This window comes from Carassius auratus, chromosome 27 (genome assembly GCF_003368295.1).
Source record: "Carassius auratus strain Wakin chromosome 27, ASM336829v1, whole genome shotgun sequence".
Lineage (NCBI taxonomy): Eukaryota > Metazoa > Chordata > Actinopteri > Cypriniformes > Cyprinidae > Carassius > Carassius auratus.
In genome coordinates, this window is record NC_039269.1 from 20,714,821 (window position 1) to 20,726,319 (window position 11,499).

General features: G+C 38.6%; 2 protein-coding genes across 3 annotated transcripts; one reads left to right on the forward strand and one right to left on the reverse strand.

Annotated features, from left to right (window-relative positions):
- Positions 1 to 1,556: 1,556 nt before the first annotated feature.
- lrrc8da (leucine rich repeat containing 8 VRAC subunit Da) lies at positions 1,557 to 5,943 on the reverse strand. Of its 2 annotated transcripts, none has more exons than XM_026206526.1 (2): positions 5,645 to 5,943; positions 1,557 to 4,765 (listed from the first exon to the last, which is right to left on the reverse strand). In XM_026206526.1, the coding sequence occupies exon 2, from the start codon at positions 4,761 to 4,763 to the stop codon at positions 2,289 to 2,291; it is 2,475 nt and encodes an 824-aa protein (XP_026062311.1). In that variant the 5' UTR covers positions 4,764 to 4,765; positions 5,645 to 5,943; the 3' UTR covers positions 1,557 to 2,288. The 2 variants fall into 2 exon arrangements, with proteins under 2 accessions (XP_026062311.1, XP_026062312.1); XM_026206527.1 differs by lacking the exon at positions 5,645 to 5,943 and having other exon boundaries at positions 1,557 to 4,437; positions 4,547 to 4,563.
- Positions 5,944 to 7,227: 1,284 nt separating this feature from the next.
- gtf2b (general transcription factor IIB) lies at positions 7,228 to 11,496 on the forward strand. Its single transcript, XM_026206529.1, has 7 exons — positions 7,228 to 7,333; positions 8,345 to 8,451; positions 8,543 to 8,676; positions 8,759 to 8,905; positions 9,567 to 9,696; positions 10,345 to 10,626; positions 10,721 to 11,496. The coding sequence occupies exons 1-7, from the start codon at positions 7,317 to 7,319 to the stop codon at positions 10,852 to 10,854; spliced, it is 951 nt and encodes a 316-aa protein (XP_026062314.1). The 5' UTR covers positions 7,228 to 7,316; the 3' UTR covers positions 10,855 to 11,496.
- Positions 11,497 to 11,499: the final 3 nt, after the last annotated feature.

The window sequence follows — 11,499 nt, forward strand, 5'->3', positions numbered from 1 at the left end:
ACCAAACAGAAGGGGGTGGGCTAATCCTCTATAAACCAAATATTAAAAAGGGTGTTAAAAATAAAAGAAAGTAAACAAGTGGAAACAGTGTAGTAATTTAATTACTTAATCTACTACAGTAAATTAGAATATGCAAAATAGGTCTAAACAAAAAAAAAACAAGACAATCTTTTCAGGTACAGGGTACCTCAGGGTTCATTTTTGATCAACAAATTTAATGACTTTTAAGACCTTCAAGAATTAAAATTAAGACCATTACCACGGCAAAAATATATATATAAAAGGACACTCGACAAAGCTGTTCAGGTTAACAAAGCACATTTGTATTTGAGCAACAGTGCAAATAATCAGTGCATATTTGTCCTTGCCACAACTAAATGTTTTTGCACATTCCGAGTCAGGGAACATTGCCCTGAAGACGGTGCTCACGTCTTCATTGGACGTATAGGAGTGATGTCGGCTAATCGTGTGCAAAACCCACAGCATTTCGGCCTTCAGTGTAGTGGTTGGGGAGAATGTACCGAAGGCATTACTTGTACTGGGACCCAAAGACACCAACGCGGGTGTAACGTTAGCCTTTGAATGGGGACAGTTGTTGCCTGACTGTCGGCATAGCGCTTGTGCTTCTCCCCTTTCATATGTGCATTAAGGGCTCTGCAGCCCATTGTTCCCAATTGTATCGTCTTTTTGCAAAGTCTGCACCGCACTTCGTATTCCGACATTTTTTGTAACCAGCCGCGATATTTCTCATCATCGAGCCAGTTATCATTAAACCTACACTTCCCCATCTTGGCTTGCGTCTGTCACGCTCATAGCTGAAACACTTCTTCGTCTGTTTCTATGAAAGGCCTACGGGGAAAACACTGCCCCCTAAATGAAGTATGATGCCTGTGCTATAGGCACACGCTACTTACTTTTTGCTGTCTTTAGACAGGGACGTGCGCTGGTGAAATTACTTTAGCATGGAAAATAGTTTTTTCCAATATCTTTCTTTCATTCTGCCCAGATGAAATTTAATGCCGCCCAGATGAAATTTAATGCCACTTTCCGAAAATTTGCGAAATTTAATACATTTTAAGACCTTAAAAAACTTATATTTTATTTAAGACGTTTTAATACTTTTTAAGGATCCGCGGAGACCCTGAGGTAGTGTTCTTTGTAATATTAGCCCTTAATGCTAAAACTGATGGTTAATCTAATTGCTTTTTAAAAACACTATAACTTGTCTTGTTCATACACATTTAATAATCAGAGAACAGAAAATATAAGGAATTAATAATTACAAAACGGAGAATGTTAGGGGGAGTTGTTCGAGATGTTCTATGACAAGTGTCTGGCTTCTAAGATATAATCATAATGACAAGACAAGAGTAAAGTGAGGGCAGCTTTACAAGGTCACTGTGGTTCTAATCATGAGTTGCAGGGTGTACACACACACACACACACACACACATTCTGGCAGTACTGAGTCCTTGACATGCCTCTTATCAGCACAATACCGCAAAACATTTCACTCTTTAACAAAGAAAATACAAAAACACATTCTCCAACTCAAGCATGTTGCAATATTGCTGTTATTGCTACAGGGAAAAGGTGTTTCATCAAATCTTTCATCATGTCGGATCTTGTCTTTTGAAGTGTATAAAATGCTGAAAAGAGCAGCTCCTGAACTTAAAGGACAAATCTAGAGATACATTTACATGTTTAATGTTGTAAAAAAAAAAAAAAAAAAAACTTAAATGATTTCTAAGTTGGGATTGTTTCCATATCTAAAGAGTTAAAAGACCTCACTGAATACTGAAGTTTTCCATACTTGACCTTTCAATACTTAAAGGGAAAGTTCTCCCAGAAATGGTCATTCTGTTTATGTTTTTGTCCATACAATTTAAGTCAGTAGGGTTGGATGTTGTTTGGGACCCCATTAATGGACAAAAACAGTTCAAAATATCTGTTTTTGTTCCATAGTAGTCATACAAGTCATACAAGTTTGGGATGACAAGTAAATAATGACAGAATGGCAATTTTTGGGTGCACTGTCTCTTTACAATATGCATTAGCCTGCATATTCAATATGACAAGAAAAAATATATATATGTCAATAACACAATGTATAAGTATAACAGGACATAACGGAAACAAATGGCAAGCAGAAGCAAACACAACCCTGTTCTTTGCAACATGTGTATTTGCATCCTGTCTTTGAGGCCCATTTTTAGACCATATTTTTGATGACAGGCCCATAGAAATTTTTAAAGATTTCTTGCAGAATTTAAATGTCCATCAGTCCATTAATCACTAGTACTGATACTTTCCTTGACCTCCAGAGGCAGTGTGTTGAAAAGATGTTCCTCCACGAAAAGGAGGTTTTTCCGAAGGCGGCGACACTGGCCAAGCTGGAATGGAAGGCAATCTAAGCAGTTCCCTTTGAGCTCTAGATGGGACAGCTGAACTAACTGCCCAATCGCCTCTGGGATGGATGTGATGCTGTTCTGACCCACACATAAAACCTTTAGTTTTGAACATTTAAACAGTTGATTAGGCAGAACCTCTACCTTGTTCCCAGTGATCGCGAAATGTTGAAGGTTGTGGAGGTATCCAACCTCCACTGGTATACTTGAGATGCAGTTGTGGCTGAGGTCAATGTGCCTCAGTTTGGGCAGATGAAACAAAGCTGGAGGAAGGGTCTCTAGTTTATTTTGACAGATAACGAGGGACTCCAGACTTTTCACTAAGCCTATCGATGTTGGAATAGCAGTGATCTTGTTGTACCATAACTTGAGGCACATCAATCTTCTCAGGTGCTGAAAGCTTATGATCTCCTCAATGGTCCGGATATTATTATTCTTCAAATCCAGTTCTTGCAAGTTAGCCAAGCTAAAGATTGCATGGGGTATCCTCTCCAAATCACAGTTCTGGAGCTCCAAATCAACCAGGCTCGTCATCTTCTTGAGACTGTTCAGTACCAGTAATTTAGTTGCATCATTGTGTATCACCAGTTTAGTGAGATGTGGTGAAAGTTCTGTTAGATTAGTTGGTATTTTGTTGAGATTGCTTTTGAGGTACAATGTCCTCAAGTGTCTCAGATCTCTAAGTGACTCCAAACCAATCATCTTGTTGTGTTCAGAGTTCAAGTTTCCAATCAGGTTCAGTTCCTTTAGGCTCCTCAACAGATAAATCCACGGTGGGATTTCTGCTACATCAGTAAACTTAATGTGAAGGCATCGCAGATGGTCGCGGAAAAAAGTGAAAGCAGTTTGTTCAACTTTAGCTGGGCAGTGATATAGATGTAGTTCTCGTAGGCTGGTCATTTGAGAAACCTTAGCTGAAATCCTGACCTCAGGAATAAGCTCTAACTTGAGGACTTCTAGATCGGTGAGGTCAAATACAGCATTAGGGAGTCCCGACAGCATAAAGAGGTGAAGTTCTTGTTCATCCTGAGCATTGGAAGTCACATGCTGACGTAGTTTTTCAAACGTCCATTCATGGTTAAGGCTTATTTCTCGTAATTTGTTCTCACTCACCTCAGAGAGAAATACACCAAATCGTTTGGAGTACAACTGGTCATATTGGTCGACCATGTGTAGAAGAAACGCAAAGTCGTTTTTGACATCAGGAATATCACTAAAGCTACTTTCCTCTCTGACTTTTTCAAAAGAGTACTCCTTAAGAGGTCTCCTGAAGAGCCAGTAGAGTGTATACAAACACACCAGTCCATAGAGACATATCATAGCCATAAAAGTGAAAAGAAGTTTCCTCAACATGAATGCCATGTTGTGCGTGCAAAAGAACTGATCATACCCGATCAAACTTTCAATTTCAGGACGGCATATATGGCTGAAACTGATCTCTGAGGCAAATGCTGATGTATAGCTCAAGATCAAAACGATCTTTAGTGCTTTTATCGCTGTCTGAGCCACGTAGAGTTTATAGATGAAGTCACTGTCTTCTACATGGACTCGAAATTTTCGCACTTTCTCAAAAAGAGCCTTGGCTTGTTCTCCATCTTTTTTGTCTAAGGTGGTCAGGCTAGGAGCTTCTGCAATAAGCTTTTCAGTTGGAAACTGCACCTTTGGAGTGTCCATTAAAGGTGTAGACTGACTGTTGTCATCCGAGGATACGTGTTTCTGGAAAACCACACCACCTGTGAATCTCTGCTTTTCCTCAGAATCTTCACAAGCAGTTTCAGACAAAGCTTTCGTTGTCCATGGTGATTCAAAGCACCGCCCCAAAATGGAAACAAAGTGTTCAATCTTTGAGCTGGTCTTTGGGTACTTGAACCAAAAATTGCTGCTTACCATTAGCATTATGGTGTGTATGAGGGCAAGGTATGGGAAGTATTTGTTGTACCACGGTAGGGCATCATGGTAGCACTTTTGGTTGACAAAAACATACTGCTGAAAGTCCAGATTTGTTTGTCGTCCTCTGGGTTTAGACCACCTATCTTCCCTTTTTAAGTGAGTAGGTTGAGTTGTAAGGAGTTCATTTGCAACACTGTCAGGAAGGTCTGTGGTTGTTGAGGGTGCAGAGCCCAGAACTGATGTGGGACATACTAGTCGATTTTGTGCTGCCTCAGGATTTATGCATTTCTCAAGAATGGGAAGACATGCCACTTGGTCTTTGGATAACTGCATAGTCCCAGAAAAAATGGCTAACATCAACATTATTACTCCAATATAATCCATGAACACATCCCACCATGGTTTCAGAATACGGTACTTCGGCTGGACGTCATTAAGGGAGGCAACTTCAGTTAGACTAAACATCCCTGTAATGAAGAGAAGTGCAGTCAGTGCATATGAAGTCAGTGCATGTTTGAACAGAATTAATTTGAGTCTATTACATGGCTCAACATTCTTCAAAGGTCTTTGGTGTTTACGATAAACACCAAAGATAAAGTAAACGAAAACTATATTTTATTGAGCAGATTTACTTTGTCATATTCTTCAATGAAAATGACTTACAGTGTGAGTTAAACCACGTACAGTGCATGTACTAACTATGCATAATTCAACAAATACCTGCTAGTCGAGACTCTCATGTTTGTGTAGCATGAAGTGAAACACGTGTCCATTCACTTCAGATGTGATTCCTGATTCTGGGTTAAAACATTTTTGGCTGCCAAGTGCCAACGTGGTATTAATAGCCCAATTCTGTTTTTAAAATCCCAGTGGCATGCACACAGTTCGTGCACTGCTTTATTTTGTGTCTGCTATTTTCTCAGTGTAGTGCATGAGAAATAGAGTCTGGAAACACATGGCAGATGTTAATCATTAGAATTGTATGTGTTAACCATTTAAGGGATTTAAGAAATATATAAAGGTTTTTATATATTATAATGAGTTAACTTTTTCAATCACCCATTCAGAATGCAGCTATTTAGTCGATGACACTGTAAATATAGTTTGAAAACGTTTCTAGCTTGTTCTGAAATGGATATTATCAGGCTAATGTAAAATAAATATTCTAATTTGTATAATGCAGTAATTTGATGTCAGGATCTACAATGCAGACAGAGTCTGAAACGCCAAACTGCTGACCTCACATATGGAGCCCCTGGGAATAATATATTTCTAGGTAACTTAGAGTTAGTAGGAAGAAATAAGCCTCAAAGACCCAGATAAAAACAGTAAAACGGGTTACTTACTTTCTCTATGCTGTTTTTCACTGGGATGGAAAAGTGCGCGCTGTCCTTATCCTGATTGTAATATTGCTTTAGACGCTAGATTTGTCAAAAGTTGTTGAGCAGGAAACAGACTACAAAAGTCAAAAGCATAATCGCCACCAAACAGTCTTGTTTCGGGATAGTAAGTATCCATCAAGCACTGCACACGCTGTCCAGAGCACTGTAACTTCGGCCTGGGGTTAAAATATGCGATTCTTTGTCCGACCTGCCCCGACTTGTAGATCAGCAGTCAAGATGACGGAGCTGTTGCGTTCGTCAACTGCGTATTTCATTGGACGCTGACAGCGTAGCCTTTATGAAAGCACTGGATAAAATGCGTTTAGAGCTGCAGACGCGCCCAGTACACAAAATAGTGTTTTAGATAAAGCTGTTTTTTAAGTAAAGGTGGAGACTGTGAAGTATTACAGTCCTGACAGCCATAACTATTTAATAATTAAGACTAACCCCGATCACTCTTCTTATATACTTTATTTTCTTCTCCATTTTTATGAGGAAACTAGGACCCAGATGCTTAAATGCAGGAGTAGTGTTTGGTTGGCACAGTGTACAGAAAATGTTTTTTTATTTTATTTTTATTTATAGTTTGTAAAGAGGAACATATATTTTCCTTTGCTGTCTTACCGAGTCATGAACACGTGTATTTTTCTTCCTCTTTGTCATTGTTTTATTCAACCAGTGTTTTGAATGCTTTTGATTATTCATAAACAATCATAATATAGTTCATAATATGACAATTTTAAATTACAGAAGTTTAAATGATCTACACATTTCTACTATTTCTTATTTCTAACCCATTTTATTTTACACATGTAGCTGCCATAAAAATATAGCTATAAGATGTCATCGCCTGTTTATCAGTGCATTTGCTCCTTTATTGCTCTTGAGGTGAGAGAGATATGAGTGTTCTCCATTGCATGATTATAAAAGGGCCCAACCCTTGGTTTCTGAGAGCACTACACGAGGAATTAAACCAGTAATAACTTTGTATGAGACATCTGCATTATTAAGCACAAATGATTAATGAATTTAGGGATGGTATATAATTTTTAAATACAGCATTGTTGAAACTTTCAAGGCCTTGTCAGTAAACATGGAATGAAAAAGAACATATAGTCACAAATAGTTTTAAAATTAGACAGCAAATCACGTGCATTTTCCATTTAAGTCAAATTAAGCCATGTGCAATACTGTGCCTATGTTATGTTTCAGACAGATATTGTAATGTATTATACAGCACTATTTATAATCGAATTTCTGTTAAAACAAACTACAAAATGAGATGCATATTGTGCTAGGGCTGGCTCTAACATTTAATAAAACTGTTATATTGTTATATCAACAGTAATAATGGATTCCTGGAATGTCAGATACAGAGACTAGTTAATATGAAAAAATATATATGTATTTTAAGGTTGAAACGGAACATATAAAATGTAAGGAGAAGAAACGGCATGTAGCATGCAAGAAACAATTTCATATTCATTTTTTATACAAATACATTTGTAAGTTTGGCACTTATGGCTTTCCGTCTCCTCCGTGTACACGTGACCTAGAAAATCTATAAATATGGGTAGCGTCCGTCCATTGTGTGTTCACCGGAGAGTCGCTGCCGTGGACAACAGACATTGACAGTATGGCGTCGACGAGCCGGTTAGTTACCATTTCTGCTGGTTTTGTGTCTCTGATGTCGTTTTGTAAATGATGATGTAGGTGACATCTGGATCTGTGCGGTGTGGGCCACTATAGCCTTTTTAGTCGTAGTGGTGCGTATAAAGCAGATCTTGGATAATTAATACAATGTCATTTTCTGCCAGCGCACGTTGGCTAAGTTAACTGTTCGCTTCGCATCGTATGAAATACGACACAATGAGAGCTAATTTCTGTAAAAAAAATTGTTTCAAATCTGCGTGGAAGGTTGAGACTCCTGTCAAAAACAAACAAAGCAACACAGTCACCACAGAGCTAACACCACGCACATCACTAACAAGATGGGCTCTTAAAAACTCTCAGGATACGATTCCCACTGATTATTTATCTAATAAACGTTTTCTTTATTTATCCTAACTCATGTCTTCGTTGTTAAGGCTTTAACATGAGTGTTTATTTGCAATCACCTTCTGTAAAATCCAAGCTACTCTTTAGTCCACTGTTTTTTCATATTTATATATTTAAAGCTTATGATTTTATGGAGATTGCACAATATATAAACTGATGCATAACAAGCCCTTAGCTGAGCAAATAGCATGGCTTATTCAAAATTATAGCTAGCTTAACAATTGAATAGGGGTCAGGGAGGAACACTAAAAGTTGATGTGTCATGTTTAAAGTAAGTAAGGTTTAGATTATTTTATATATATATGTGCACATGTAGAAGTTCGTATATAGTCTGTAGTTCTGCTGTTTTAAATAAAGTTAAGAAAAAAAATGAATAAAAGGTAATGATGCATCAGGATCTTCTCTAATGAAAGAATCTGTACCCAATAATAAAAAAAATATCTAATATGCCCCTGCTTCATATGTGTATCTGTGGTGGTTCATTTGGCATCTTTCTGTAGTGTTTACTGTATCCTAATCCACAGACAAACAGTTGTTTACTAATGTCAGTAGAGTTCAAGAGTTCATGTGGATTTTTACTGACCTCTGGAATTTCGTCTTTTTTAGTGGAGACTCATTTCCTAAGGTGCAATGCCCCAATCACCCCGATGCAATACTAGTGGAGGACTACAGGGCAGGAGACATGATCTGTCCTGACTGTGGCCTTGTAGTAGGTATGAGTTTCCACCTGCTTCTCAGTATATTCATTTTTCATCACTAACTTAAACAATAAAACAATAAGCTTGTGTTTTCTTTCTTTCTCAGGTGACCGTGTAATTGATGTAGGGTCAGAGTGGAGAACGTTCACCAATGAGAAAGCAACTAATGACCCGTCTCGTGTTGGTGACGCTCAGAACCCTCTCCTCAATGGAGGAGACCTCACCACCACGATCAGCAAAGTAAGGGACTTGTCTACCTATTTATAATGCAAACATGCATACATTTGTGTTTTCATCATGATTTTTAAATCTGGTATTTCAGGGGACAGGTGCAGCGAGCTTTGATGAGTTTGGAAATTCCAAGTACCAGAATCGAAGAACCATGAGTAGCGCGGATCGAGCCATGTTGAATGCCTTCAAGGAGATCACCACCATGGCTGACAGGATCAACCTCCCCAGAAACATTATCGTGAGTGTCCCAGCCTACTAACTAATCGAAAACATTCATGGTTTTTGTTAAAGGGGTCATATGATGCAATTTCATGTTGTCCTTTGTCTTTGGAGTGTTACAAGCTGTTGTATACAAGCGTGCATATATAAGATCCGTAAAGTCACAAAGATTAGAGTTTAACTACGAGATATTCTTTCTAAAAGTTAAGTCATCCACGCCCTCCGAAAACAGCTCATTTAAAAACACCCCTACAAATCTTTCACTGTGTGGGAACATTTGGATAGCGCAGCCCAAATGTATACACACAGAAATAATTCATAACTTTTATTCTTGTTGTAGTATTGAGTTGTCGCTGCCAACATGTTGTGGAGATGCTGTGTGTTTCCAAATATGGTAAGGGGGGGGGACATCTCCATCATATGCTTGAGGTATTCGGCCAATCACAACGCACTGGATATCTGGCCAATCAGAGTACACCTTGCTTTTCAGAACGATGAGCTTTCAGAAATGCGGGGCAGAGACTAGAGGAGCAACCGTACTATGTGGAAAATAATGTGTTTAGAAACTTAAACACATTGCATTACAGCAAATACACAAAAGAATGTTCTTTTTAGCAACATCATATGACCCCTTTAATCAGTATTTCCAACCTCAGTAAAGTTTCCTTTCTCTGTTACAGGACCGAACAAACAACTTGTTCAAACAGGTTTACGAACAGAAGAGTCTGAAAGGCAGAAGTAATGATGCGATCGCTTCAGCCTGCCTTTACATAGCGTGCAGACAGGAAGGCGTCCCTAGAACATTTAAAGGTATAAACCACTTGCTCATTTTTTATTTTGTTGTTTATTGATCAACTATATTGTACTGAATTGACTGTTTACCGTCAACGCTGGCTCAACCAAAAGAAGGCAACAGTGGGGCTCCAAAAGAATAAATTATCTTCATTTTCTTCGCAGGGCAATTCTATTTTGATCAGTAACTTATAAACTATTAAAAACAGACTTACTGTGAGCTACATGCTTCGGTAAAGCTAAGAATTATTTAGCCAATTGTTATGTTTTACCATCAATTAAATACTTGATTTAATTGTTTTGGGGGTTTGACGTTTGTAATGTTCAAAAGCACTTCATATCTGGTTGTTTCATAACTCTTAAAAATACTTTTCTAAATCCCTGTGGGAAAAAAAATTCTTCCAGAACAAAGGCTACTGAAAAAGTGGGTGGGCACTGTTGCCCTCAATAGTGAGTTTATTTGTTTGAGCGACAAACAAGTGGAAGGCAGAGGGAATGTTCTGGAAAACCTCTTAGTTTTGTAACTCCAGTTGGTGATGCATTTTGTCCAGAAATGACACACTTCACCTTTAGCATGACGCTAGATAACTCTATAATTAAAGATATTTAGCCATCATTATTTCAGCAGGTCTTGGTATATATAATTTCTGTCTTCCTCCACCCCAGAAATCTGTGCCGTGTCTCGGATCTCGAAGAAGGAGATCGGCCGCTGCTTCAAGCTTATCCTGAAGGCTCTTGAGACGAGCGTGGATCTCATTACAACCGGCGACTTCATGTCACGTTTCTGCTCCAACTTGGGCTTACCCAAACAGGTGCAGATGGCGGCCACTTATATCGCCAGGAAGGCCGTTGAACTGGACTTGGTTCCAGGGCGCAGTCCGATCTCAGTGGCAGCCGCAGCCATTTACATGGCCTCCCAAGCATCTGCTGAGAAGAAGACACAGAAGGGTAAGAGAGAACAAATATATAATCCAGTCAATGAGTATAGTGATAATCATAAACGAAAGGCGGTATGAATGGAAGTTCTTTTTCTCCTGTGCAGAGATTGGGGACATCGCTGGAGTGGCAGACGTCACCATCCGTCAGTCATACCGTCTCATTTATCCCCGCGCTGCCAATCTCTTTCCTCCAGACTTCAAGTTCGACACACCAGTGGATAAACTTCCTCAACTGTGAACACCCATGTGCCCCACACTCACTGCTCTTTGTACTTTCAGAATTTTTTTCCCCTTTCTCTTTGAAATTTGCACGTTTTGCTCTTCCCCCGTGAAGGCCGAAGCCTTTTGAAGATGACGGCAGGGATCCGACAAAGTACAGAAGACACATTCCAAGTTTAAATCGCAGATTGCAGGCTCTACTTTAATTTGTGTGTATATAAATTGTACATATGTTCATCTGAGAATTTGGTGATTGCAATTAGGCGTATTTCTTACTGTAACATTTTCCTTTGTAGGAAATGATTTTGTTAGCTTGTTGCATTATATTTAGTAACTTAAATAATAAATGCTTTTCAGAAAAGCATGGTGAATATTTCAGAAATACCCAGAACAGGTGTAAAAATACCATGAGCTTTGAAAGCGTGTAGCTCACGAATGGTTTTATTTCCCCTTCTTTTTTTATTTCACGAGGGGAATGGTGTGAAGCAGAAGTTTCTGTCCGTGTGTTTCTGTTCCTGTATCCACAGCTTAGTTAATATAAAGATTTCATGAAACATCAAATAATCTTTTTTGAAGTGACAAATAAACCATTTACAACCTGATTAGGTCTACGAAATGCAGAAAGACTCATGACTTACATAATAAACATTTAATTTTTGCATTC

Bases quoted from the DNA above. Each gene is read 5' to 3' on its own strand.
- lrrc8da (XM_026206526.1), bottom strand. From the start codon at position 4,763: ATGTTTAGTCTAACTGAAGTTGCCTCCCTTAATGACGTCCAGCCGAAG.
- gtf2b (XM_026206529.1), top strand. The intron at 8,677-8,758 runs GTAAGGGACTTG...CTGGTATTTCAG, and splicing joins TCACCACCACGATCAGCAAA to GGGACAGGTGCAGCGAGCTT. The intron at 8,906-9,566 runs GTGAGTGTCCCA...TCTCTGTTACAG, and splicing joins ACCTCCCCAGAAACATTATC to GACCGAACAAACAACTTGTT.